The sequence below is a fragment of the Mycteria americana genome, chromosome 6 (genome assembly GCF_035582795.1).
Source record: "Mycteria americana isolate JAX WOST 10 ecotype Jacksonville Zoo and Gardens chromosome 6, USCA_MyAme_1.0, whole genome shotgun sequence".
Classification (NCBI taxonomy): domain Eukaryota; kingdom Metazoa; phylum Chordata; class Aves; order Ciconiiformes; family Ciconiidae; genus Mycteria; species Mycteria americana.
The window spans coordinates 21,811,958-21,839,917 of record NC_134370.1 but is presented as its reverse complement, the minus strand read 5'-3'; the positions used below and the strand labels follow the sequence as shown (position 1 = coordinate 21,839,917).

The window sequence follows — 27,960 nt, the reverse complement described above, 5'->3', positions numbered from 1 at the left end:
ATGTGTATTATGCCATGGCTGCTTTGTAGGATTTGGAAACAGGTGCTATTGACCCACTTCTGTGGAATACAAAACTGGACAAGAATTAGATTTAGACAGGAATTAACTGTCCTGAACTTGGCCACTTTGAATAAAAGTGAGAAAGTGCAGAGTATGTTTTATATACATGCACACATATACATATGTATATGTACATGTATATGTATATGTGTGCACATTTTCTTTTTTAGCAGTAGTGACTCATGACAACTGGAAACTTGGCACCTTTCCTTATCCCAGGTCTGGCATTGTGCCCACTCTGATTATAGGAGTGAAAAGCTTTTCAATTTCTCCAATCCAATTCATTATGCAGTGGTGCACAAGTTGCCACATGTGTGCTGTTAGGAAGTCTCAGCGCAGATGGAAGTAGACCTTGTCACAAAATATGGGCATTCATCACTGGTGATGCTGAGCTTCCCCACTTGGAGGATGATTAGCTGTCTTGAAGTTCATTTACAAACTGATCAAAGCCGTGAAATGGGGCTGACTGGCTAATGCCTGCTATTCCCTCATGCCATTTGAAACAAATTGGAGGAAGACCAAAGGGTGAAGATTTTTGAATACCACAGGTAAGAAAGGCCTCCAACTCTGAGATTTGTAAATCCCCTTTTCACAGGAATAAAAGGCGACTTTTTTACAATTACATTTTGGATCCACATGGTGTATGGATTCAGCAGAGCAAAAAAGCCCCCAAAACCTGGGGTTAAATAATATATGGTCAGGCACTGACTGTATAAAACATGTGGGAAATCCTTAGAAGTTGATTATTTCTCATGATATGTAGAATAGTACAAATGGCTGGACTGGTTCTTTGTTTCTCTTTCTGATGTGGACAGTGCGAAGGAGTTGCAACTTCCCTTGAGTTCACTAAGGTGCTAATGGAATATAGGTAGGGTTGAAATCACTGGTTTGAACTTACGGGGTTTGATATTTGTAATATTTCACTTCTGAGGACTATATGTCCCGGAGAATAGGGAATGGAGAAATTGAAACTTTCACAAGAAAGGGTTGCAGTGTCACTTAGAGTACTAACTGGCAATCTCTCTGTCAGCAACAAGATGGGTTATGCTGAGTGAAGCCACCTCCTTAAATGTGAGTTAAATGTTAGTGGTTTTTCCTAGCTCTCTTTTGGTTTTGGTTGTTCTTAGAATCAAACAAAGTGGGAGACAATTTTACTATAAACTTAATCAATGTTTGGAAAGGGAGTTTTGGTATCTGATGTATCTCCAGTGCAAACATCCATGAAATCAGATCTCTTATGATGTTTCATATATTAATTTTAGAAGGCAGGGACTGCGCAGCACCCATTACAATGAAGTCCCAGTCCTGAGGGGAGACAATTTGCACAGTGCAATCAAATAATTGTTGTGATAGCAGACAGAGATACATACAGCAGAGAATTCCAGAAACCTTTTCATACTAAGAAGATATCAGTGTCTTTCCCTATTTGATAGTGCCATGACACAGCAATATACCACCTGCCTGCGTTTCACCCAAATGGATGCAGATTCCAGTCTTTCCAGTTCTGTTCTGCTTGAAACAGTGTCTGCTCAAATGGATTCTGTGGCTCATCTTGGCAGCTTGGAAAAGCTTGGTTCAAAGGGTCCCTTTTTTGTTAATAGTGATTCTTTTTCATGGCTGTCTCTATGGCCCCTAGTTCCAGCTGGAGTCTGAAATGGAAGTACTGTGTTAATGCTCCACAGCACAGGCTGGGGTTTTCTAGCTCAGCCAGATGCTGGAAGTCCTGGAAATCTTGCAAAAGAGCCTACATATATCTGCCAGCTCAGTTGTTGCTTGGTTGTCTACAGCTGTGGAAGACTGGCTTTGATGGTCTGGATGCCCCCTACCAGTCCCGCGTTCACACATTCAGATTAAGATGGTTCAGTTGTGATCTAGACAGACAGACAGCATTTTTAGATACTTTCCCAATTTTACCCTACCCTTTCCACATAAGATTAGTACTGGCAGGTTGCAGTATGGTATGGCACATACCTTGAGAATGGTATGGCACAAAGCTGTAAAGGCCAAGGCTGGAAACATTGTCACTTGAAGGTGAAACAGTGGTTGTGCATTCTTCTCTTTTATACTAAAATTGTATTAAACTTTATCAACCATTTTTTCTGGGTAGCAGGCTCCCTTCTTGTGCCAGATCCTTTATGCCAGTACTGAGGAGGCAGAACTCCATCTTTTCCATGCCTGGCCTTTTTGCACTTGTAAGGAGAGGACTAATGATAACTCTGCATTGAGAGTTCAAGGAACTTTAAGTGCTTTATTTATCCCCACTGTTCTGAACAATTGCGTAGATCAGTATGCTGGCTTGTGATATTAGCTTGGTACACAAAAAGATACTCTTATTTCTTTATTCCAATATTTTTTGCATCTTTTATCCAGCAGCATGTCAAGTGTCAGGCTGCTGCTGCCTGTAAGGTAAAAAGAGCAGAACTGCTAATTTGTCAGGTAACACCAGGGATGAGTGAGTATGGGCTAACAGTCTTAGACATCAGCAGTGCTAAATTCTGTTGTACATGTTAAATGTACAACTTAGAGGAGAGAGGGGAAAAAAAGAAAGCAAACATCTTACCATAACCCAGGTGTAGGTGGGAACAGGGAAAAAATATATGTGCCAACCCTCCTCCTCTCTCCCCACTTTCCTCCCACCATTTCAGTACCAAATATAACCCAAACCTTTGGAGTGTCCCAGCTATTAGAATAAGATGTTGTTTCATGTCTGGTTTCCATCTGGGTCTGGAGGCAGAAATGCCATAATACCACAAGACAAGCCTCTTGCATGCTACTTCTGATCATGGACAGAAATCTGGCCTGCCCCCCAGAAGGGCCTAGATGTGTTACAGGATTAGCAGGCATCCCCCAGAGCTCTGGGAAGTAATGCAGTGTCAGGCCGTCAGCTCCTTAGACTGTACTTTCTTGGTTACTGGGCACACGCAAACTTTCCCAGGCAAATCTACACAGCACGAGGGCTTTCCAAACACAGAACCAGGCCAGCTTGCGGCAACTTCTGTGAACAGATCATGAAAAGTATTGCCCAAAATGCTCCACAAAGGTGTGTAGATCTTGGCTGCTCTCAACTGTCTTCCAATTTACAGCTCTCCCTGTATGTTGTTGTTAAAGTCACAGACATATATTAATATATGAAAGAGGACCTTTGCATGAAAAGAAAAATGGCATTTCTGAAAACGTGCAAATCAGTGCAAGTTTCATGGAGTATGAAAATAAGAAGTAAGAATGTGTCATGACGTTGGTTACGTTTGTTAGTTTAAGAGCATTCTTTGGGCTTCTGTATAAAGCAGCAAAATCCCTCAGTCTGTCTATCTTTCCTTAGCCTGACAAAGTGCCCTCATTAAGGGATTAAAGATGTTATTACAATACTACTCATAATGTATACACTTTGCAGCCCCTCACATCTGTTTTCTGCACTATTTATCTAATCATCAAGACCCTTATTCATATTTGCCTTGGAGATAACAGGGCAGGATACCAAAGGATTCCTGGGCTGAGAGGAAATGACAGAGTGTTGGTGTAATGGACTAATTAAAGACTTCAAGGTCAGAGTAGAGAAATCCAGAATTCTGTGGTGTGGAGAGACTCACAGGATATGCAGCACTACCCCATTTTTAATGGCACAGGCGCGATCAAAGCCACCTGATCATTACATCCCAAGGAACATGCCTCTGCCGGATCACCTAGCTTCTGATAAGTGGCTGATGTTTTTGGCTACATAGTAAGAGAGATGACGGGCTTTACTTTGCATGTGAGGAATTATGAGGAAGCCAGGCAGCTTGTGAGAGCAGAGTGCTTGCTCTCGGTAAGGCACTGACAGGCCACATGTGAGTGAGTCAGACGAGTGAGTCAGACTTTGCTCTCTTCTTGCTGACCTGTCAGTTGTTTGACTATCTTGGGTCAAAGAGCTCTAATAGCAGAGTAAAATACAGTAAGAAGATGCAGTCTGTATTCTTTTCAGTTTGCACTTTCAGATATGCCTTCCCATATCACTTCTACTGCTAATGTGTAGAGTAGAAGAATGTTCACATATGTGATTTGTCACAGAACAGGGCTCAGTGGCCTAGATTCATGGGTGGTACTTAGGTTTCATTTCAAAAATTCACAGAGAAAGAGAATTATAGAAAATGTCACTGCAGAACAATAAACATACCTTATAAGACAAGACTTTTAAATTATTTCATATATCTGTTCACCCAGGCACGTGTATGTGCTGCATAAGATGGATGAAATTAATACAAATTATCAAGTCAAAAATCATTGATTTAAAAGTTGGAATTATGGAATAAGATTCTCCCCCCCAAATACTCTTCAGGTGTTACTTACTTTGTTGAAGTCAGTAGATAACAATGAAACTCTTCCACTGGAAATGCTGCAGGTAGTTCTATATGGCATCTAAATATCACCCGTTAAGCAAGAGTTAAGTGAAACGCAAGGAAAGATGTACAAGGCGAGAGTTAAACAATAAGGATCTGTGTAATAAACAGTAGTTGCAGAGTGCTGGCTATTTTCGTGGCCAGTGTGACAGGCAATTTGATCATCAAAAATAAAAGTTTCTGAGCTGCTAGGCTTAATGAATTAGAGTCATACTCATAAGGGATGGCTGTAGCAAACTCAGACTCATTGTGAACTGGCAGTGGGTTACTTAAAACAAGTGTGAGGACATTTCAGCTGTCTAAACATTGCCCAATGTTTTGTAGAGATCTTCACGGAAGAGAGTTTTAAAGAGACATTTGAAGAATTTTAAGGTCACATGCTCTGCTTCTTCATCTGGCTAATGTCACTAGCAAATCAATTCTAAACACATGACTGTTTAAGTGTGTATTTAAAGAATTGAGAAGACTTGCCAAAATCAAAGAGTTCCAAAGTTTAGAACAAGATGGATCTTCAGCCTGCAAGAGCAGTTTACCCAGCCTGCAGCCTACTGCAACCTCTCTTTTTTCCTGGGCATCTCTCAGCTGTAGAGACAGTACTGAGACGAACTAAATGAATTGTTTTGGCAGCCAAGTGCTCCTTCTATTACAGACCAAAAGAATGTCTTACAGAAGGGCATGCAATTGGTCCCCTTGAAAATCATGTCCCATAGCAGGGTAAGTCCTGCTATGAGTCTGGGGACATATGTTGCATGACCAGAGTTCTCACATGCTCTGCAATGTTACTGACTGTGCTCATTTGGAGGATACTGGCCTCTGCTCGCTCACTGGACATAGTTGCAGTTACCCAACAGACCTTGCCTCCGTAACTGGCTATGGAGCTTGTCTGCTTGGAAAGTTCCCATCTCTGCTTTAGCGTGCTGAGAACATAAATCCATTTAGGGCTTTTGCAAGCTTCTGTGACTGTATCAACAGCTCAGTTTGGTTCTGGATTTAGGGAGAACTGGTTACATGGTCATAGACTTCTCTGACTTGGAAATATAGTAGAAACAACTGGAACTGGCTACACCCTAAAGCTTCAATGGAAAATCCCTTTTGAGTTTGCTCTAAAGTTCTGCCTTCTTTCAACTTCTCCCCATGCTATATCTCCTTCATTTATAGTGGTCTGAATCAAAAGTCCCTATTTGAACTCTGCTGAACTAACAGAAGTTTGATAGTACAGATGAGAGCAGCTATTCAGACACATTCCTATTTTCTGATCTGGACACTAAGAAGTGTTTGTCTGCCACTGTTTTCCCTCAGAAAGTGAACTGGCATAGTGGCATGCTGAAAATTACCTTAAGGCCAGGGCATGGAATGAGCTTATTTTAGCCAGACCTGGCTATTTTCTCAAACTAGAACCTCTGAATTTCAAGGGGGTGGATGAAAGAGACCCAGACTTGGAACCCAGAGATGGGCTAGCAAACAGTCCCACTGCAGCAGGTATTGCAGCTATTTATCTACTTCTAAATCTCCTGTATACTTCCTGTCACCCATGCACAGGACCTCTGGAGATGGTTTACTTACGATATCGTTGTAGAAGAACATGTTACACTAATTCTAGTTCCATTTTGATTGTCACAAAAGTAAAGTGCACTGGGATTTGCACAGCTGTCAATGTGCCAAATGGCAGGGCTAGTGGTTCAAAAGAACTGAATTCTGCCCCTGCTTTTTTCCTGGCTTCCCAGGTGATCATGAGAAAGTCAGTTTACGAATTTCCTCTTTTTCTCTTTCCCCACCACTGAAGTTGGATCTCCTTTGTAAAACACTTTAAAATCTGTGGATAAGAAGTGTAAGATACTGGTTCACAGTGGTGAGAATATGGAGTATTATATTATTAGCAAAGAAGGTGACTTTTATGTAGTCTTCTGTATCTGGACTGAAGATTAGGACCTGATCAGAGATGTGATTAGTTAGGTTTTCACAACTTGGCAAAGTCTCTGTCCATCAAGCCGTGACAGAACCAAGGCATCATTAAAGGGCAAGAGGCAGCTTCCTTACATTCTGTTTCTATCTAGTGATCTGAGGAGAGACAGTGGCCGGTGTGAATGGCCATGATGAGCAGCACACCCTGCTGCCTGTCACAGTCACATGTTAATCAGGGTACAGTAATTTGTGAGAACATTAATAAATACAAATCACTCTCCAAGGGACTGCAATACATTATTTTACCTCTCAACAATAACAGATCTTATTATCTTGCAGGGAGAAGCTCCTGTCAGGGCAATCAAGGATGGCCACTTTTAATGAGGACAAATGATCTCCTTCAAAGGAGCAGCGAGCCTTGATTTGGCTTAATGCCTCACTAGTACGAAGCATGGATTTAATCAGAGCTCCAGCTTCTGTCACGCATCGGCCTTGAAGTCAGGTAATTGGAGGCAGGTGCTAAATACAATTTAAATGAAATGTCTAGTTAATAAGGACAGTTTGAAACAAGCAATTTATACCCCTCCCCCAAGCCCTAGCCCTGTCAGGGACGTGAAGGCAGCCAGCTGTGCTCAAGAACCAAACGACTTAATTTCTCGGCATTGCCTTTCTCACTCCCAACACTGTGCTGCTACTTTTAGCCTGCCAGATGTCCCAATTGGAGTGATCCTCTTTCAGATAAGATGGGCAACTGAGGGACTGTCAGAGCTCAGCATGCTTTTTTTTGTGCTGGAGGAGGCAGCAGAGCCAAAATCTGGACAGAGATGTGGTTCATAAGAATCTTATGGCTTCTAAGCACCTCAAAGTCCGGGGAGGGAATGAGAAGGAACAGAGTAGCAGTGTTTCCCTAAAATGTGTATCATTGTTCACCCCTAAACTGTGGATCTGAATGAGGGGATTTGAGTCTCCAGGCTGTATTGTGCAGGTCATTTTAGATGGTCACAACTGCTGTGTCAAAATTGGACTATGGATGACCCACAATGCCTCTCATAATCCAAATTAAGGAGCCTTCTCAAGAACACCGTGGCCCCTTTCCTACCTGCTAACTTGTTATGTTTCCTTCCAAGAACACAATCACAGTTCATATTTATAATTACATCTTTTCCCTTTTTGGTGGGGGTGGGGCAGAGAGGAGAGCAGATCCTCTGAACTTGTGGATGCCAGCAAGAAATGTTCCTACAACCCATGACCTATGCGCAGTTCTGTTCAAAACCATGTAGGAATTGTCAGCATCACTAAGTCTTCTACTTTAAAGGAAAGTCTTAAAACATTTGTGGTTTTTTTTTCTTTGAAAACCCATCTCATGGAGTCGTGCGCTTATGAAGGAAATAATGCTTGTGGCTGGGGAAGAAAATCTGAACATGTTACCTAAAACAACTGCAACACCAACCCAACACCTCACTGAAAAAGAAATACTTATTTTTAAGTGAATCTTACAGATTTGAAGAAAGGCCTCTCTTATTTTCAGGCATTTGATGCCAACAACACTGAACCTTATAGGGAATATAGGGAGTTAGAGGAAGTTCAGTGAATTATCACTAGTACATTTGTCATATTCTAGATTTTCAGACATGAATCAACAGGAAACCAAACTGGGTTTTAAACCCTAATTATCAGTTACTTAAAATCAGGATCTAACAGGCAAAAGTATAATAAGAGCTGTACTATAAGGTACTACAGGATCTCCCTTGTCCCTTTTAGGTCCTTCTGCTATCCCTTGAAGTTAAGTTAAAAGGTAGTGCATTCACAACAAAAACAAGATTTTTATTTCTGAGGGAGAAAGTAATTAGCCACTGGGTGTGGAAGTATTTTCCATTAGCAATTTTTTAAACACAGGCTGGAATGCAACTATGCCTGTAGGGACTGCATGACTGGGAGAAACCACAAACCTTCATTATAGGGAGATTTCTATGATCAAATTCTCTGAGACTCATTTCTTGGTCAAGGAAGTACACACAGTCAAGCAAGGACCATTGATGCAATTAAGGAGCCAGATATCTCTATGTGCTTTCTCAGGATGACATGTGCTGTTTTGCTTTGCAGTAGGGCCAGGCAACATATAAGGCTGCCTCACTACAGCAGGACCAAAGTTACTAAACCTGAGCCATGGTCGGTGCACCTATTTCTGGGAGCATGACATGGCAGTGATATTGGAGATTGATTTCTGTCCATTAATATTTTATTATAGCAGGACCAGTGGCCCTCAAGATCAGTTGCCCTCTAAAGAATCTTTTTTAGAGAAGAATTAAAGTAATCTGTGGCTCAAGTTGGTTATTGAACTGCTTGGAAACAAGAATTCTTCCTGGGGGCCTCTGCAGTTTTGTCTAGATTTCGGGAAACCAAAGAGGTTTTGGCTTTTCAGATACATGTTGAAATTCATTGTTGATTTTTTTTTCATTCTTTTCCTTCATCTGTTTTTTTAATTGGGAAAAAAATGATGAGCTATAATTAACAGATGAGAAATAGAACAATCTTGAGAAGGCAAATGGATGAAGAAGAGAGTCAGATGTAAAATACAGGCCTTTTAGATTAGAAGTTAGTGTTCAGCTGATCAGAGTCCTGCTATCCTTCTGCTTTATGGCTTGAATTCCTTCCAATAGCCCTGAAGGTGCAAAATTTCCCACTAGTGACAAAACAATTAACAGGTAAAATGTTCAGATGGCATTTCAAGTTTACAGCAATGTTGTGGTCAGGGATGTGATTGCAACTCAGGTAGCTGCAAAAGAGCTGCCAGCTATTAAAATTACTAAGTCTAGCTAAGTTGAGTACCAGGAGCAGTGGGCGTTCAATAGCACAGGCTGCATCACAAACTGAACAAAGCTGGCTGGTGTGTGAGCAAATGCACTGTGTCACTTGTGATCATGTCTGTCTGTAGTGGAGGAGAGAAGCAGTGTTCTGTAAGTGGCAGAGGTTTGTGCTTCCAATCCCATAGTCAGTTCCTATTCATGTGTGTTTAAGTAGCGTTTGTCATGGGCGTGCGTGACGATGAATGCTGATGGGAGGGAGAAAAGGAGGGCAATTTGATTCTGTACCAGAAGGGGAGGGGTTACAATGTCCACCTTGCCTTTTAAATGTTGGATGTTCCTGTGTACCTGTCAAAGCAAGATGTTTATGGCAGGAAGAGAAACTATTATTCTGTCAGAAAATGAAGCACTGGAAATGCAATGATACTGTATTTAGTCATTGGCCCAGCTGAGGAAAAAGAGAAGTTCCCAGAAGAAGAGAAGGAGTTTGTGATAACTGTATAGATCGCTTTTGTTGATGTAGGGAAAAACAGTGGAGAGAAAGCCCAGGCTGGGATTGTAGTTCCCTGCTCCTCCTCGGGAAGCAGAATTGGCACCATGTAATCATGGAGCAGTGAATGGTTTGCATGTGTTCTGTCTGCAGTCATGAACTATTTTAAAAAGATATACACAACTCTTAGAGACAACTTACACCTTAACAATGAGGATATTCCAGTTCTAGATTGGAAGCTATTTTGGTAGGCCAGAAGGAGAACATAACACTGATAGCTGCAGCAGGCAGGAGACAAGACTAGGGTTACCTGCTGAGTCACAGAAATAACACATAAGACTAACTCCTGAGCTGAATCACCCTGTGACTGTTGTCAGCTTGTCAGTGCAACAAAGAGTAAGGCCAAACTGCGTTCGTTCTTCTGCATGCCCCTGGCTGCTGTGTACACTGTAGGGAGCAATGTGCATTGTATTCCCAGCTACCCAGGACAAACAGGCTTTGCTATTCTTATGGACAAGGATCTCTTCATTACAATGTCATTTGTGAGAGCTGGCACAATAGAAACCAACAGCCATGCTTCCCTAGGAGCAAGGTTACAGAAATAAGGCACTAGGCCAGAGGTTCATTTATACTGATCAGGATTCACTTTCCCACCCCTGTGAGTTGCTCACCATGAGGCCAAGTCATTTTGTCTTGGTGCGTACTTCAGTGTCTGTAAAAAGCCCAGAATAATGCTACCAGCCTCTCAGAAGTGAAACGATTTGAAGCCCTCCATGAAAGGTGCTATACAGGCCCAAGCTGCCATAGTCAAGCCAGCCCCAACAATACCTCATGGAATGTGTGCCTTTCATGTTTGTTCTGGGGCCATGGGGAACAATGCCCTTTCAGGACAATAGATGTCTGCAATTCATGGTGAATTTCCTTCCCTTCTCTCATTAAAATCCATTCATTTCAAGTTCAGCCTCTTCATTCTCAAACATACATCTTGGATATTTGTCAACTTCTATTCATCTTACTTAGTCTGTGCATCTAATCTCTTTGAGACTAAACATTTCCTCTGATGGCAGAGCCTTAAGAGTGCTATTCTGCCAATTGGGATGCATTGAGGAGACCCTCTTGGCAAGCTGGCTCATTCTTGGGGAACACACATATTTGAGTAGTGAGACCTCAGGGATTTATGCTGTGCAAGACACCACAATGCTTAATACTCAGTAAAACTCAGAAGGGAACCACTGTGTTGAAAAGCAGGATGCTTACTGGCAAGCGTTTTTCAAGATGGGTATGGAAAGCTGGCTTCAGTGCCCAGATTAGCTCATGACTCCCTATGCAGTTTCAGGCAGGCCACTTCATCTCAGAGTCTGCAGCCTGTAAAGCAGCAACACAAACTTCTTCTTGTGCATGTTATTGTACCTCCTGCCAGCTCTGCCGGGTGTTTCATGTAGAGGAGAGCAGAACCATGATGGTAGTGTTCTGTAGTAGTAAGTGCAGGGAGATTGACTCCTTTCAGATTAAACTATCCAACAGCAGTGAAATCATAGCACCTTTGGCTCAGCAGAGATTCAGCAGTGTTTCATCCACTGACACAAGGAAAAGCTCTGTCCTCAGCTCCTTACGTTTGCTGTTTTACCCTCTTCTCTTTAAAAGGGAAAAACACTGTACATGACTGGCAGTCAAGCAGGAGACTTCAGCTGCCGTGACTCCAGAGATCCGTGAGACCATGGTGACATCTGGTGGGAACTGGAAGGATCACAAGCCTTTTGCTTCCATCTTCTGCCACCAACTCTCTTCTGCACTGAGAGCTTTTCCCTCCCTCCGAAGTAATTTGTAAAACAAATTTTAAAAATATTCCCCAAAAAACAGGCCATAAAAATTCCTATTGATTTTATGCTCAGAATCACAGAAGTACAAAATCAAAACATGATGCTGTCATGTTGCATACTGAGCACTGTATGGTTTAGAGATCAAAGGGCTTGAAATGCTGATGGGACATAACAGAGCTGAAATACGAGGAATTTGGCATTGGATTTTTGCAGGCATGTAACTGCCATCTTTTTATCAGCCTTGTCAGAATATCAGTGTAAAAAGCAAATGATGCAGGTCACATTTGCTTATCATGCAGTGCCAGACACCTGTGATATAACCAGTCTCCTTCATGTTTAAACTTTGCACAAAGCACATATGTGCCTTAGTCTGGGAAGTATCATCGCGGGTATGTTCAGCAACCCACTTGTGAGCAGTTAGATATGTGTGCCCAGAGTTTGGATTAGGTGTGGGTCTGACAATGAGCACAAAACTTCAGTGAAGGGAAAGGTAGTGAAGTTAATGTTATATTCAGGTTAATTCTGATAAGGAAAGTGGAAGTGCGTTGCTTGAAGTTCAAATGAATTATCCCCTTGGATCTGCATGCAGATGCATGTGAATGAGTTTTTCCAATTTTTTCTAGATCTTTTTAATCCTATAAACATAAGCACTATTGCCTTTGCCCTCATTTTTGCAAGTGTACTTTTTGGATCTAGGTGTGTACAGCATTTGTGCAGCTTCACAAGATGGAGCAAGTAATAACCAACAAAATTTTCTCCTGGTGTCTTTCAGATATTGGAACAGTATGCCCCCTGAAAGACAGAGTATTCCTTGCATTTGATAAAGGGGGAAGAGTCTGAAATGTTACCAATCAATCTCCTTTTCTCCTTCATCCCTTTTTAGGATTTGTAATGGGAAGGAATAGATATAGAAAGAGGAAAACAGTAAAATGATGATCAAAGTTTTCAGAAGCAATTGTGAAGGCTACACCACAAATCCAGCTACTACTGAGAATTCAGAATGTGGATACACAACACTTCCTGAAATTCAACCCCCCCTTGAAGAATGCTGAACCTTAAAGTCACTGGTAAGTTTGAACAATCACAGCCTGTTGCTGCAGCCTCATTATCTTTTCATCCTTCCGTAAGAAAGAGTTAGGTTAGAGGACAAAGCAGGGTGGATTTTCAGGGTGAAATCTATCAAGTCCAAAGCAGATATCCTCCTAGCTACTTAGGAGAAAGATTTCCACTCTAAGGATTCAGGTTGCCTGCCTTGAGCTCCTCAGACCTCTGCCTCCCTTCCCATGCCAGATCATCTCTGCAGTGATGTCATGACCTGTAGTATCACTGCTGGTAACCTTATTAGCAGAGTCAATTGTCCAGAGACCTTCATACGGGAGGCTACTTGCCATTGTATGAGCTCTGGCCCTATTGTTTATGACAGCACTAGGTGACCTAATTCACTCCAGTGGGTCCATCACACATAACCTCACAGGGTGATTTTTTCCCCTCTGACAGGCCATTGTCACCATCCCTCAACTGCTGCTAGCCTTAGCCTCATATTCATGTAAACACAAAAATACACACAGATGGGGCCCTTACTGAAAGCTTGTCTAGTTAGTGAATATTTACATGGGCATGGTGAGCACAGGGCATGAGCCTGGAGAAACTGGCTGCTCATGGCTAAGGGGTGTACTCTTTGCTTGGTAAAGAACTGGCTGGATGGCCAGGCCCAAAGAGTGGTGGTGAATGGAGTTAACTCCAGCTGGTGGCCGGTCACAAGTGGTGTTCCCCAGGGCTCTGTGTTGGGGCCAGTCTTCTTTAATATCTTTATCAATGATCTGGACGAAGGGATAGGGTGCACCCTCAGTAAGTTTGCAGATGACACCAAGTTGTGCGGGAGTGTTGATCTGCTTGAGGGGAGGAAGGCTCTGCAGAGGGATCTGGACAGGCTGGATCGATGGGCCAAGGCCAATGGTATGGGGTTCAACAAGGCTAAGTGTCGGGTCCTGCACTTGGGCCACAACAACCCCATGCAACGCTACAGGCTTGGGGAAGAGTGGCTGGAAAGTTGCCCAGCAGAGAAGGACCTGGGGGTGTTGGTCGATAGCCGCCTGAATGTGAGCCAGCAGCGTGCCCAGGTGGCCAAGAAAGCCAATGGCATCCTGGCTTGTATCAAAAATAGTGTGGCCAGCAGGACTAGGGAAGTGATTGTCCCCGTGTACTCGGCACTAGTGAGGCTGCACCTCGAATTCAGTTTTGGGCCCCTCATTAGAGGAAAGACATTGAGGTGCTGGAGCATGTCAAGGGCAATGAAGGGCAACAAAGGGCAACGAAGGGCAATGAAGCTGGTGAAGGGTCTGGAGCAGAAGTCTTATGAGGAGCAGCTGAGGGAACTGGGGTTGTTTAGCCTGGAGAAAAGGAGGCTGAGGGGAGACCTTATTGCTCTCTACAACTACCTGAAAGGAGGTCTCTTCTCCCAGATAACAAGTGATAGGATGAGAGGAAATGGCCTCAAGTTGCGCCAGGGGAAGTTTAGACTGGATATTAGGAAATTTTACTTCACTGAAAGGATTATCAAGCATTGGAACAGGCTGCCCAGGGAAGTGGTTGAGTCGCCATCCCTGGAGGTATTTAAAAGACGTTTGGATGAGGTGCTTAGGGACATGGTGTAGTGATGGACTTGGTAGAGTTAGCTTTACGGTTGGACTCGATGATCTTAAAGGTCTTTTCCAACCTATACGATTCTGTGATTCTGTGATTCTGGAAAGCTACTTGGACAGACCTCAGGCCTTTAACATAGCAGACTATATGGAGTCTTTGGAGTTTAATATTGGGTAAGCCCATTATTTTAGCTTCCCTGACCAGCACTGGATCAAGAAACAGTTCTGCTGATACTGAGGTGTTCATGGTACTATTATGACACAGTGGTAAACTGTTAAGTCCATACCCAGAGAGAAAGCCGTGTTCACCACCATGCTACACACATGGCATCTTTTGGGGCAGAAAGATTCTCCTGCACAAAGCACAGACAGGAATTAAGGCAAAATCCCCACTGACAAAATCTCTAGTAGCTGTAAAGGGGCACTTAGTTGAATATTTTTGATTCTGTTCTGTAGAGAGCAGTGTTCTGTTCTGTAGAGAGCAGTGTACCAGCAGTGTAGGCTGGTGAATGCATCCACACTAATGCGGATGCCCTTCCCAATCCTGCCAGTTTTCTCCCAGACCAGTAGAGATCATGTGTGTTTGTGACATGAGATAGATTGGGAATGGGTATATTCTCCCTCTTCCAGAAGCCAAGGCAATTGCAACATACAGGCTTGGTACCCCCAGCTGTTGAAGAGGTAATTGAGAATTAAAAGCAGAGCAGTCACATCCCAGGCAGTGTTCAAAGAAGAGCCTGACAGGAAGAGAAATGCTGGAGTTTTGGAGGGAAACCTCAAAGGGAATTGAACATGTGTAAACCCTGTGGCTGAAAGCTGTGGAGAGGACAGGGTGTCCTCCCTTTGGCAGACAGGGAGAAAAGCAGCCAGAACACATCTCACAAACACATTAGTTACAGATCATTTTGGTGTAAATGGTGGAAAAGAAGGGATGAGGGTGTGATTAAACTTTACCAGCCTTGCATTGGTAAGGAGCAGACAAGTGAATGGGACCAAATGTGCTTTGATTAAGGACCAGCCTCATCTGTCAGCAGCGGTGTGGTATAGGTCCTAGAAAAGCTAAGTGGTAACCCAGACTGCGGTAAGAAACTTTATTGTCTGTTCTGAGTCCTGTATATGGATTGCTTTTTGAAGACTTCTCAGGGAGATGATCTGTGTAATGATTTTGAGGCAACTTTGAAGCTACAGAAAGCAGCAGCTTTGATAAAATTTTCTCTTGCCTGCCCAAGGCTGGAATCACTTCAGCTGGCTAAAGGCCATTGACCGGTGCAGTCCTGATCACCTGGAGGTAGCCTAGCTACACTTTGGATTCCTCAAGGACTTTACAAAAAACTGGGAGTCAAGGTGCACAGTCAGAAGTGGGGTGTGCAAAGCTGTTGCCCTGTTAGCTGAAGAGCTAAGAGGGGAGAACTGTTGACAAAGGGGGAGGAAGAAAAGTTTTATTTAATGGATTTTTTAACATATTTACTTGTTGGTGGTGCTCCCAGCTTATTCTGTGCCCTTCTCAGAACTCCAAGGAGATAATTGAGTTTCACCAGATGCTTTGATAGAGCTCAAACCACTGTTGTGTAAGTCCCCAGGAGGACTCCTTGGATGATTGAATCTGGCCTTTTGAGCCACTGACAAAGTCTAGCAGAAGAACACAACCCAGAAGCCACCCACACTCTTAGCTAGGGATCTAAGTGAATGTTGATGAGTAGGTGGAGAAGTCTCCCTGAGATTGAAAATGTCAGCAGGAGCTGGCATGGAGTGCTCTGGAAAGAGCTGCTGTTGCCTAGAGTGATGTTGCTCTGAAAGAGTTGAGGATTTGTATTGAGCTGAGAGGTGTGGTCATCCCACTGCTGCTGGCATCCCAGGCTTTGTCCAGATTCTGATTATGGGAACAGTTTTAGATCTTTTGATCTAAAATTGCTGTCAAGCAAAAGTAATGGTGCTCAGTCTGTGCTAAGTGGCTCAAGTTAGGTGATACTAATAGAATTTCTAGCTATGAAATAACTACTTTGTTCCTACTCACTGTTCAAATGATACATTAGCAGAATCCTACTCTTTCCAGGGGACAGGCACATGCAACAGAAATAGCTCACAGTCCTGTGAAATGTTTTCCTTGATGAAGCAGCACAAATTTCCTAATAATAGAGACAGATACTTGCTGCATGTACCCTAACTCACACACAGTGGTGGAGGGGAACGTGTGGTAACTGAAAAGTGCAAGCATGAAGAATATTTTATGCTTTGTATCGTCTTTTCCTTGAGTACTTCCTTGACACTTCGCAAGCATTACCCATGACCCATGCATCTCCTCTAAGATGGCAAAACAGGAAAATGAAGCATGATGCCATTAAGGAACTTGTCTTACCATGAATTATAGATATGGTGAAGAGAGGAACCCAGGAGTTCTGGAGGAATATGTGTAGTGCTATTCCAAGTTAAATAAACTAACTTTTTATTTCTTTTATGTACTGAAAGTTGAAATTCCCCAAGAGTCATTCAATTATTTCAGTTTAGGATTGCAAAAAAAATCAGAAGGCACTGTCTGTGTTCTTGTTGAATACACAACTACAAGTTTTGTCTGGTTTCAGTGGATAAAATAGGTGTGAGATGGAGGCAGGATAGTTTAGTGAGAGACCAAGATTCAGCTCCTGCCTCTGGAACAATGGCAGCCTCCTGATCACCATGACAGCGTTATCAGTAGATGGTTCCTTGGATGACATGGTGCTAAACTTGCAATAAAATCTGGAGCTAGCTGAGTGACATTTGGATTTCCTTGCAAAGACTCAATGGTTTTGGATTTGTTGTTTCACCCAACATTTCCAAAAGTGTGTGAGCTAAGTTTCTGTCTGCTATAGGTGTGCTTTTGTGTGTGTTACTGGTTGTGGCAAGACTGCAGGCAAGGCATGCTCTCTGCTGATGCTGTCTCCCAAGTTCCTGCTTTATCAGCACTTTTACATATACAATAACAGCAGTTTTCTTGCACTCACGGTGGGGATTTGCTTTGTGAATACGTGTTGCTATAGCTACATTTCCCTAATGTTCATTATTTCCCATAGGGTCCTTGTCACTCATCCAAGGATCCTGGCATTAAGCAAGCTCACAGCATGTCATTTCTGCCTTGGGAGCTATTGGTAGGTGTACTGAATTGGCCAAGAGGTACTGCAGCTGGTGCTTTGCCTGGGCTAAATCTACTTCAACCATGAAGGAAGTGGTCAGGAAAATAGTTAGGAGCTTTTTTACAGCAGTGTGATGGGAAAGGAAAGCCTACAATCACTAGGGCACCTTTCCAAGAGGGTTGAACAGGAAGGAGGAGAAGGAACTGTCGTCTCTCAAGAGAATAAATGCAGGGAGGGAGGGAGCACAGGCAACTTCAGTTAATTGCTAGGTTGTGTAATGAGCTGGGGTGCTGGACAGCTACTGTATAGTCCCCTTTGTGTCTGTTGCCTGGTTGGGGGTGTACTGCTCTCGGGCATTTTAGCTGGGTTTTGGGTTTTGTTTTTGAATGGTTTAATGAGCAAGCTAAATTGCTGTAAAATTCAGAGCAGGATCTCAAAAAGTTCACTGTCCCTCAGGCGTGCATGTGTATCTGGTACTGTGCAGGAGGGGCCATGAATTCTGAACAGCCACCTACTTCCTATAGGAGGGTGCTATGTACAGAACTCAGTTACACAAAGAAAGACACTGAAGAGTTAAGACTAGCTAAAAAGTAGAGCTGGTCACTAGCAGATCTTGCAGACTGACATCCAAGAGATACTCCAGACTCTGCATCTTCTCTTAAACTCCCATATTGGCTTCTCAGGCCTTGATCAGTGCATAAGTGGTATTAAAACAGCAACTCTTTCATGCTAGTAGGCACCAAAAAACTGTATCTCCTAATTTCAGTAGACATGCAGCTGTTGGGTGGAATCTCGTCCTCTCTCTGAATCAGTATAGGCATCTTAAGGCCACTGAGATGATTAACAAATTGGAATGTCTGTCATATAAGGAGAAGCTGAGAGAGCTGTGGTTGTTTAGCGTGGAGAAGAGAATGCTCAGGGGGCATCTTATCAATATGTACAAATTCCTGGATGGGAGGGAGTAAAGAAGTAAAGAAGGTGGAAACAAAATCCCCTTAGTGGTATCCAGTGACAGGACAAGACGCAATGGGCACAAACTGAAATACAGGAAATTCCATTTAAACATCAGAAAAAACTTTTTTACTCTAAGGATGGTCAAATATCAGAACAGGTTGCCTAGCCAGGTCATGGCTTCTCCCCCCTTGGAGATATTCAAAACCCAACTGAACACAGTCCTGAGCTCTAGATGACATTGCTCTGAGTTGGGGGATTTAGACTAGATGCTCTCCAGAGGTTCCTTCCAATCTCAACTATTCCATGGTTTTGTGGTGCACACATATCTTTATAAGTGCTGTGCCCTTCCAGCACACACATTACTGGATATTTAAAAGATCAGTCTAGTAGTGGACTGTCACCCTCAGTCTGATTAGACTGCAAGGGCGAGCTCTCTTTTCAGTGTAGAGACCTCAGCTGGTATCTATTTTTTGTAGTATTACAATAATATTCAGTCATCTTTGCAAGGAGTAGGCAGGAAATCTTCACGTTGAGCCCAGCTTTGTGATTTAACAACTGTGAGAAATACCATTGTCCTTCACTGGTAACTGAGTGTTTTGCACCTGGAGGTGCTGTTCCGTTATAATTCCAGTAAGAAAGGCACTCAGACTATGGAAAGTATCATTTAAAGTGCTATTTATTAGTGCTAACACTGTAAAGGAAGAGAGGATAGTATAGATAATCTTATGTCCCTTCAGATGCCAGGAACTCCAAGCTGTGCAGCATCAAACAGGCATCTGATCCGGGCACAGCACACCATGCAGACCCTGTCCATGGAAGGGTTACCCTGGTTTGGTCATTTGAACTATTATATAATTTTCTCACAAGGAAACTCCATTCAGCATTTCTACTGTCCAACAGCAAGAATGTTCACATGAGAACCTCTTTCTGCACTTTTAGGTAAAGGCAAGGACTTGCAGGTGGCATAAACACCAGTAGCAAGTGGGAGCTGCCTACAGGCTCCCTGTTACAATTAGCTGGCTACGTTTATCCTGCGGCTGAGAGATATTCACAGCACAACACAGGCCTGAAGGCTGAGCTGTATGTGCAGCACAGTCTTGGGCCTACTAGGTTAAACATTATGTGGGTTGCATTCCTTGATGTGCAACGATCAGGATCATTACACTGAGATACGTGACACTATCGCCAGTCCTCATTCTACAGATGAATTTGCAACATGCTTGACAAAAGAAACCGGTTTACAGGGATTCTCTTACACTAAATATACCCCAACCCAACTAGATTCAGCTGCTCACAGTGTTTCATAAAACCAGTTTTTGTAAAACTCCAGGAGGATTTCCCGTTACTCATAATTTTCAGTAAATGAAGAAAGAAAGTGCTTCATTCCAAAAGCACCCCTGCTTTAAGGTCAAGAGCAAGTTTATTCATAAGTTAGGCTCTCATCAGATTTGAACAGAACCTGTCAGATTTCTAGATACCCTTTCCTGAGGCCAACCGAGTACTTCATTATCATTATTTTAGGATCTATAGGACCAGCAGCATGCAGCACCTGCCTGGCCAGGCAGGCACTTGCCAGGCTGGAGCAAGAGCACTGCATCCTGCCAAGCCCGTCTTGGTAACACTTTTGGGTGAACCTCAGTGTAAGTTCATGGAGTGAGTGGTTCTGTGCCAACGGCGCGAGTGACCGATTGCGATTAATGCTGTCGCAGTAGCGATTTGCCCATAGATGGCAGCATTTGCCGTTCTTTTGCAATACTAGCGGTATTTGCATTTACTGTATTTGTTCCATCACAGAAGATTCTGTTGTTCAGTAAGGCTATAAACTCCAACCGAAAAGACAGTTAAAGAAAACTTACTGACTCATCTCTCAGGCTTTCTAAGAAAATTAAAAGGAAGCCTGATTGTATCAGAACAAGTTGTAAAAATACAAGTTGAAAGTCAATTATTCAAACCTGACAATGTTCTTGTAGCCAATAGCATGCATTTTGGCGTGTATGGCTATTTTAAGGTATCTTGCTGTTGCAGATGGGGAATTAAAGTACATGGAGCCATCAGCATGAAGAAGTCCTGAGTCCATGGAACGCAATGAAGGTGTTAAAGGAAAGAATGGGGACACTGGCTTCCCCCTACTCACATGATTTTGTAACTTAATAGCTATGAGATGGTTGTCCTTGCTATACTTGCTTTTAAATTGAGATAAAATGGTAGATGTAAAAAACTTAGCAGCAGTCTCAATAGCAGTAAACCAGCTGCTTCCCCAGAGTAAGATGACAAGATGTGCTGTTCCGTGGACAGAGCTACTGTCTGAACGTAGAGTATCACTGACAAGTTTTTGTGCTAATCTGAGGACTAGCAGATGTTTACTTGTTTTGAGTGCTTGTTATAGCAGGCACTGCCTCCAACAAATGTGTCTTTTTTGTTTGCATTTGTACTGCTAGGCAGTAGAGTAACACAATAGAAATACAAATCGTGATCTCAGTGTCACTTCTGAAGTAAGCAGTGAGACCACAGGCACAGACTGAGGTTCTGCACCATAATAAATCTCTTGCATGTTAAGATGTGTGCAAGTTCCAGTCAGACCACTTTATATGCTAAATAATATCACGTCACAAATGGACCAGAGCAGCATGATCCTATTTTCTGACTGAGGAAAGATATTTTTGTGTGTAGGCACAGAATCAGAGTTTATATCATCTGAGTTTAGTTCCCAAGTTTTCCAAAAACTCTGTAGACCTTGGACAAATCACCAATCCGTGCCTCACTTCCCTATGATCGAAATGGGACAGTAGATCTTCCTTTCCAGTTTAGCCTGACTTGTCAAGTAGTGTGAGCTCTTTAAGGAGTGGGTTATCTCTTGTTCCAAATGAATGTGTATCAATGAGCCTTGATCTCCATGGGAGTTTTGCATGAATAAAGAACACAGAAGTGGGACTCTCATTTGTGCTATGTATGGGGGAAAATGGTGTATGAGCTGCTGGATGTAGCCAGGTTCCCCTATACTTAAATGCTTCTTAACAGTCTTCTAACTGTTCTCAGTTTATCTACACTTTGAGCTCAGTGGCTCCATCTATAAAGGGTATGTGTGTACGCCAGCAGTGCAGTGTAAAAGAAGAAACCTGTGAGGCACAGAGAATCCTGTTTAAGTGGTTTGGCTTGTTGAGGAAGTCTGCAGCAGAGCTGGAAGTTGAATCCCTGAATCCTACCTTTAAAGGGGAAGCTGAGAACAGATGGTTCCTTAGCATCTCCGAGAGAGCATATACAGCAGCCACATCCGCTAAGCACTTTCTGGTGATGACTTATTGTTTATTTCTCCAAACATGGTGTCTATTGTAGGAAGAAGCTGTGTCTATCATTTGAGTCCTTCCCTCCTCAAAATGTATCTGCTGTCTAGTCTGACTGTCAGCAGTGGAGCTCATGAGCAGTACTAGCACTGAGGTGACCAGCCTTTAGCTTCAAACATGTGCAGAACCCTTGCGAGTCTGCAGTTTTCTTAAAATGTTTACAGGCTGTGGATTGAGAGACTTGCTCTGCAGGATCGCTCTGGGACTGTGACAGATAGAGGGCCTGTCACCAAGCATGTGCTAAATTGCATCTATCTGGCTCCACTCAAAGTTGGTTTGAGAGTCTCTGGGATTTTCTGTGGATGAAAGTTTCTTTTTTATATAACAGATTATGAAATATCTGGAAGGACAGTTCTGTTTTATCTTACCCTGCTAGCAGCCTTAGGGGACTAGATCTGTGTAAAAGTGTGTCTCATCCAAAACGAAGTACAGTCTGAGTGAGGATGTCATTATGGGCATCATAACCATAGTATCTGTTTAAAAGCATTTAATTATTATATTCCTAAAGGATAAGAACATGGGATATGGCAGAATGTCTCAGGTCAGTAATACCTGCTTGAGGGGAATGTACAAAAGGTACCATCATCACAAAATCTGCCTTTAGAGGAAGTTTAAATATAAGCCCCAATTAATAAAATATTATTTTCCCTAGAGCTGCTGTACAACAGCTGCTTTTTCATAAAAAGAAATTGAAATGAAATGCAATTCAGTGTTTTCAGAAATCTTTTTAATATCCCTGTAAAACAGGAAAAACTTCTGTGAAAAAGCCAACACTTCTGTCAAAGAGCTGCAAAGATGATGCACAAATGTGGAGGAGCAAATAATGCCGTGAAGACTGTCCTCTAAATCCAGAATGCTTGTTCTAAACCACAGAAAAAACCCCTTTGCATAAAGTACAGGAATATTTTCGCTGAGAAGCTTTTTAAAGTTGTTGTGGTACAAAAAGTGAATTGTGCATTCATGTGCAGTGTAGTGCATTCATTGCATAGTAGTACATGTGCAGTCATTAAAATCAAAGTGAAAGGCCAAATACCAAATGAAGGTAACAAAGTTATGAATGAAAATTTGGCTGATTACACTTGACAAAACTGTGCAAATAGTCCTTTATATGGAACATAAAGATAGTAAATGCAGAATGTATGGAAAGTAATGCTTCTGGGAAGGCTCAAATTCAATGAATTTAAGAAAAAATATTGAATTCTGTTTATGTTTATACCAATGTAAGTCGAGGGTTACTCCACTGATTTAGAGTTACTCTGGATCTCTATCAATACATTCGAAATCAGCATCTGGCTCACATCATAAATTTCATTTCTATCTTTTCCTGACTTCCAGCAGACTATCTGAGGGCAGAAATAAAAAATGGCCCTTGGCCTTAATTATAATTGTATTACAGGGGCTTTTTCTAAAAGTCATACTTTTAATTTGTATTTAATCCCTCGTTCTTTCTGAACCATAAACCTCTCATTTGTAATCAAAATAAACAGCTATTTTATTGTCTTGTTTCTACTGCAGTTTTATATTAAAATGCCTCTTAATATTTTCTCATTTTCTGAAATCAAAGACGTTTTAAAAATATGTACAATTCAATTAAATAAATGGTGGAGTAATTTCCTATGTTTAAAGGTTACTCTTCCAATGCACATCTAATAACTTCACTTCCATACATATCACCTTCTAGATAAAGGACTTAGAAGAAGCACTATAGAAACAGGTACAATCTTACAAAATTGAACAGCAGATTTCTGCTCAAATCCACTCAGACTCACACTAACAGAAACGCTTTTTAGAAGAGAAATAAACTGTACAGAGAGTTATTTACTCTAATTTAAAGATCTGAATCAGTCCCTGCTGAAACCAGTGGGACCTCCCATCGATTGGTTCAGATCCTAGATAAGAATTACAAGATAGTTAATCACTGGAAAGTATCAGGGGAAGATGAAATGTATATGCGTGCCACAATGCACACACAGTCATTTCATCTAGCTTAGTATTGCATTCCTTTTTACATGGATGCAGAATGAAAAAATACTGATGCTGTCTACAGCTGTTCATATTGCTGGGATAAATTAATATTCCATCCAATTATTAGAATGCTCTTCCTGCTTTGAAGAGAACCAACTAGGGTTTAAAGGCATCCCATTTTTCTGTCAGTTTCTTGATTTAAGATGTCTAGTGATGGTGATATAAATTCTTGGGCTGGAGTGATGACTGGAAATGGTTCTACATTGTTCAAGCAACCAAAGGTAAACAAATTGAGTCCTTCCACACAAAAGCATAACTACTGTAGAAAATGCTGATTTGCAGTCCAGGAGCCAAGAGTGCCCAACACTATGTAAGAGACAACTAATCTTTCACCAACACCAACAGAATCTTAGATCTTTATAGTTGCCCTCTGGACAGTAAAGCTAATTCCAAAGGCTGCTATCTTCTTGTCACAGTCCCAAAATATTTTCCTAACAATTAATATGTTATGACACAGAACACACAAATTGTCCATGGCAATTTAATAGCAGTGTTGCAGTGCTGGCTGGCTCTTTCTCCAAACTGTGAGCCAAGATTTAAATGACTTACCCAGGACATGTTAAGCAAGGTTTTGAAATGCCTTAGAAATCAGAGTAATCTAACAAAGCATGTAGTGTAACACTTGTCTGTGCTGGCTTGACATCTCTTTAAAGCAATTGCTGAGTGGTCCCTGGAGTCCAAGGGGAATAGCAACAGGGAAGACCCATATTGCAGTCAGTAGGAATCCATTGCTTGAAGGTTCTGAAGGACTTCCAGCACAACTTCATAACAGAATAAATACTCATCCTGTATGTAGAGACACCAGTGTGAAACAGCCGGTTACATTCAACATAGATTCTAGACAAAGAAGGATGGACTGGCTGAAGTGCTGTTTATAACATCAGCACCTTTGTAACATGGATACAAAAACTTAGATATTTAAGAGTATCCTTGTTCTTTTCATTCCATCACTCATAAAAGTTCAGGAACACTTTCTTATTCAATGCACTACCTGTAAGCATGTGCTCAAGTCTCATTTAGGTCAGTGAAGGTTATCATTTGCTTAATTTTAATCACATGCTCAATCATTATCCTGAAGAAAAATATATCGAAGCATAGAATATTTGCCTATACGAAGAACTTATCCTAGTCTTGTCTTGCTTTTCTTCCCACCACCTCTTTGCTCTAAATTGAGTTAGCCACATCTTATATTTTCCTGTGTGAAAACTCTTTTCAGGGGTAGGTTTAACTCAGCAGTGGAAGGGTTTACTGAGGTGATGATAACTCAGCAATAGCAAGAACTCAGCTGAAGGCCGCAGTTTTGCAGGGTAGAGTTTATGGTATCTCACCGGTTTTGTTCTTGATCTCTGCTTTTCTTTTTGCTTAAAAGAAGAAAAGGGGGCTGGTATCTGTACTATATTGGTGCTTTGCTTTTATTTCAGTTAGTTAGTAAGGGACAGATCTTTCATATTTAAATCTAGACACAATTTGTCTGGAAGGCTGTTATTTTCCTCAAATGAGAGGGCTAAAATTATGCTTTAAGCCCCAGATTTATCAAAGTGTGTGGATATGTAGCACTAGCTGAGGCTTTTAAAAATCATAATCTAGTTGAATATTGAGAACTTACCTTAGTTTGGATCATGCCAAAACGCTGATCTCTCAAATCTCTCACTATCTGCTTGATGTTGAACTATCAGAAGAGAACAGTTTTTATTTTGTTGACATGCAAGTTATAAAGAAAGATTTAAGCATGTTCAGTGGGGAAGCTGTGACTCAGTTCTTTTACAAGTAGTATATTTGTAGTTATTGTCTTTCTTGTTTAAAACAACAAAAGCTGGGTTTATTCCATTTTGTTAGGATGAGTTCTACCAGGAATTACTCTGGTCTAAGATACCCCCACATGTTGTTGACCTCTGTATGAATTTGTAATACTTAATGATGATCTGTTTGATACTTACACATAGATCTTTTTCTATATAGCTGAGCAGAACTTCAACACACAGCAACACTCCACTTCTTCCAATGCCAGTGCTGCAGTGAGCAACAATAGGTCCTGTACTGTGAGCTTTTCTCATGTAACAAATAAATTTTACAAGCTGCTCAGCCAGTTTGGGAGTATTGTGGTCTGGCCAAGTGGTAAACTGCAAATGATTTATAATGCGCTTCTCTTCTGTCTGGAAGAGAAAGACCAGAAATGTTAAAAATGATCAGTCCTAAGACTGATTTTCAAGGAATTCCACTGATAAATTTTCCTTCAGACTCATTCTTAGTCAATTGTTTGTCTACCCTACAATTCTTCAGCTTTTCATACTTGACCCTATTAAGGTTTCCTTCAGGTTTTCAGAAATGCACTCAGAAGACAGAGGCCTAGGAAATTCACTTCATATAATTTTGATGAGACACTGAAGTTACTCTGTTGCCCCAAAAGGATGCAGTTATCTTATTTGGTGGTTAGAATGGAAAAACAAAAACATTTGTTAAATTAGAACATTCCAGTACTGTTTACAAAAATTGGTTTTGTAACTGAACTAAGCCATACTAATAGAAGAGTAGTAATATGATAGCCATGATAGTAAGATCATAAATGCTATTCTGGCCATCAGATATAAAAGAACAATTTGTGATTAGATACCGTAACATACAAACCATGCTTACAAGAATAATCATAATGTAGACAAAATAAAGAGTATTATTAATTGAGTGGTCCTGGGACAGTACATCTTGTTGCCAGTTTGCCAAAACATTTTAAGCTGAATGCAAAAGAACTACCTGGATTTTTACCATCAGAAGAATTTGAATGCATGTCTGGATTTCTGCTGAAGTAAACCTGTGGCTTTCTGTAGTAATTTGGTACCAGTCCAAGACAGACATAGCAAATATAACATGTTCATTGAAACAATCACATATAATGGCCCATCTTCCCATCTTAATAATCTTTTGGGAAGACTCATATCAAATGCTTCACTATGCTTCAACTCAGTGACATAAGGTGAATTGTGTTTTCTTCATATAGAGAAATTGTTTTCTGGATGGAAAAAGACACCAAGTTAGTCTGGCACAAGTCCGAATCTTTTAATTATTCCATTAATTAATATGTCCTGCAGAAATTTTTGCAAAGCTTTACTTAATATTGAGGCAAGACTGATGGGCTTATAGTTGTCCCGATTTCCATGTTCTTAGACATGGATTTTGTATTTGTTAGATTTCTAAAAATTTACTGCTAGATTTGTAGTTTCATGTGTATTCATGTCTTTTCATGAATGAAAGAAGTATCATTTGTTCTAAATTCTAGGATGAAAACCACCTTCTTCCCTCTTTCCTTCCAGCCATCATTACAGAATATGAACCCACTCTGGCAGCCCTTACTGATTTAATTTCATGAGAACAGTAAGCAATTCTGCAAAACACTGAACACACCATCTCTGTGATTATTAAAGGCCTAATTTTTGGACATTCTTGTCCAAATGTATGTAATGTTGGATCCATTGCTTGTGCAATGAGCAAAGAAGCAGCATCTCGTTAACCCTAATTTCATGCCCGTTAATCAGATTTTTACAGTCCTAAAAAATACTGAGCAAATGTTATGGAAGAAGCAAACAATAATATTAGTATTTATTCATGTAAAATACCTAAGCAATTTAATCATATATGAAAGTATTAAGTATACTCAACTTACCTGCTTGTTGATCATTTCCATTGTTCTAATTATGAAGTATTCCAGAATCTGGTAACTGTCTAGCTTGAGATGGAAATTAGCCAGATCTATAGAGTCGTGGGGAGGTTCAGGCCAGTATCGATGACATTTGACTCGCCCTAGCTCCACTTCTTTTGTCATCATGGCAATCACATCTGATTCACTCTCCCAGACCATTTGCCAGAAATCAGCCATAGTGGATGGCAGAGGCCCTTGGGTTATAATATAGAAATGTTCCTCTTCTCCAACTTTCATTCTAATGTAACTTGCATTAATGTAGCCATTCTTTTCTCCCAGAGGAACTCGGGTCTTATCATCTGTACAGAAACAGAAAGTTGCTATTTCAGCTGTAGATCTGAAACAGAGTTCTACCGTCTCTAGCACTCAGGAGGTGGGGAACCTCAGCCTCTAGAGCAAAGTATGCCTCTGGATTTTAGAATACATTTGGCTAATAGCACTAATATTAATCACTGCTAATAGGAATTCCCACAGATAAATTGTACGGTTCACTGCAGCTTTATTTTTCTTAAGATACTTGCGTAACACTCTGACAAGCCTTCTAATTACTGTAGAATTCTTTGGCAGTAATTCAAAATGGTGTACCCAACACTGCTTTTAATGTATGGCATGGGAACATTGTCACTGGATATTAATGTTATAAAATGGGAAACTTCTGAGAATGTATACTGTATCACTAATATAGAGATGTAACTGTGCTACAAATCTTGCATGTGTTGTCCTGCTGCTGCAGTTTAGAAAGACAGAAAGT

The 27,960-nt window shown here is 41.4% G+C and overlaps 1 protein-coding gene and 2 long non-coding RNA genes across 6 annotated transcripts in view; 1 reads left to right on the top strand and 2 right to left on the bottom strand.

The window, feature by feature from the left end:
* Positions 1–4,720, bottom strand: part of LOC142411284 (uncharacterized) — a 64,038-nt gene extending 59,318 nt beyond the window's left edge. For 3 of the 4 annotated variants that reach the window (XR_012776149.1, XR_012776151.1, XR_012776150.1), the window contains exon 1: positions 4,384–4,720. This is a non-coding gene — a long non-coding RNA (uncharacterized LOC142411284). The remainder of the gene's footprint in view (positions 1–4,383) is intronic. The other variant, XR_012776148.1, reaches the window with a different exon arrangement.
* Positions 489–22,972, top strand: LOC142411285 (uncharacterized). The gene is made up of 3 exons (XR_012776152.1): positions 489–608; positions 12,333–12,516; positions 22,241–22,972. It is a non-coding gene; the product is annotated as an uncharacterized LOC142411285 (long non-coding RNA).
* The window catches only part of PTPN20 (protein tyrosine phosphatase non-receptor type 20), a 21,781-nt gene continuing 16,595 nt past the window's right edge, over positions 22,775–27,960 (bottom strand). Inside the window, exons 11-14 of the mRNA XM_075504940.1 lie at positions 27,174–27,508; positions 25,456–25,671; positions 25,125–25,187; positions 22,775–24,304 (exon numbers count right to left, since the gene is read on the bottom strand). Of these exons, the coding sequence (XP_075361055.1) occupies positions 24,233–24,304; positions 25,125–25,187; positions 25,456–25,671; positions 27,174–27,508 (686 nt within the window). The 3' untranslated portion in view covers positions 22,775–24,232. The remainder of the gene's footprint in view (positions 24,305–25,124; positions 25,188–25,455; positions 25,672–27,173; positions 27,509–27,960) is intronic.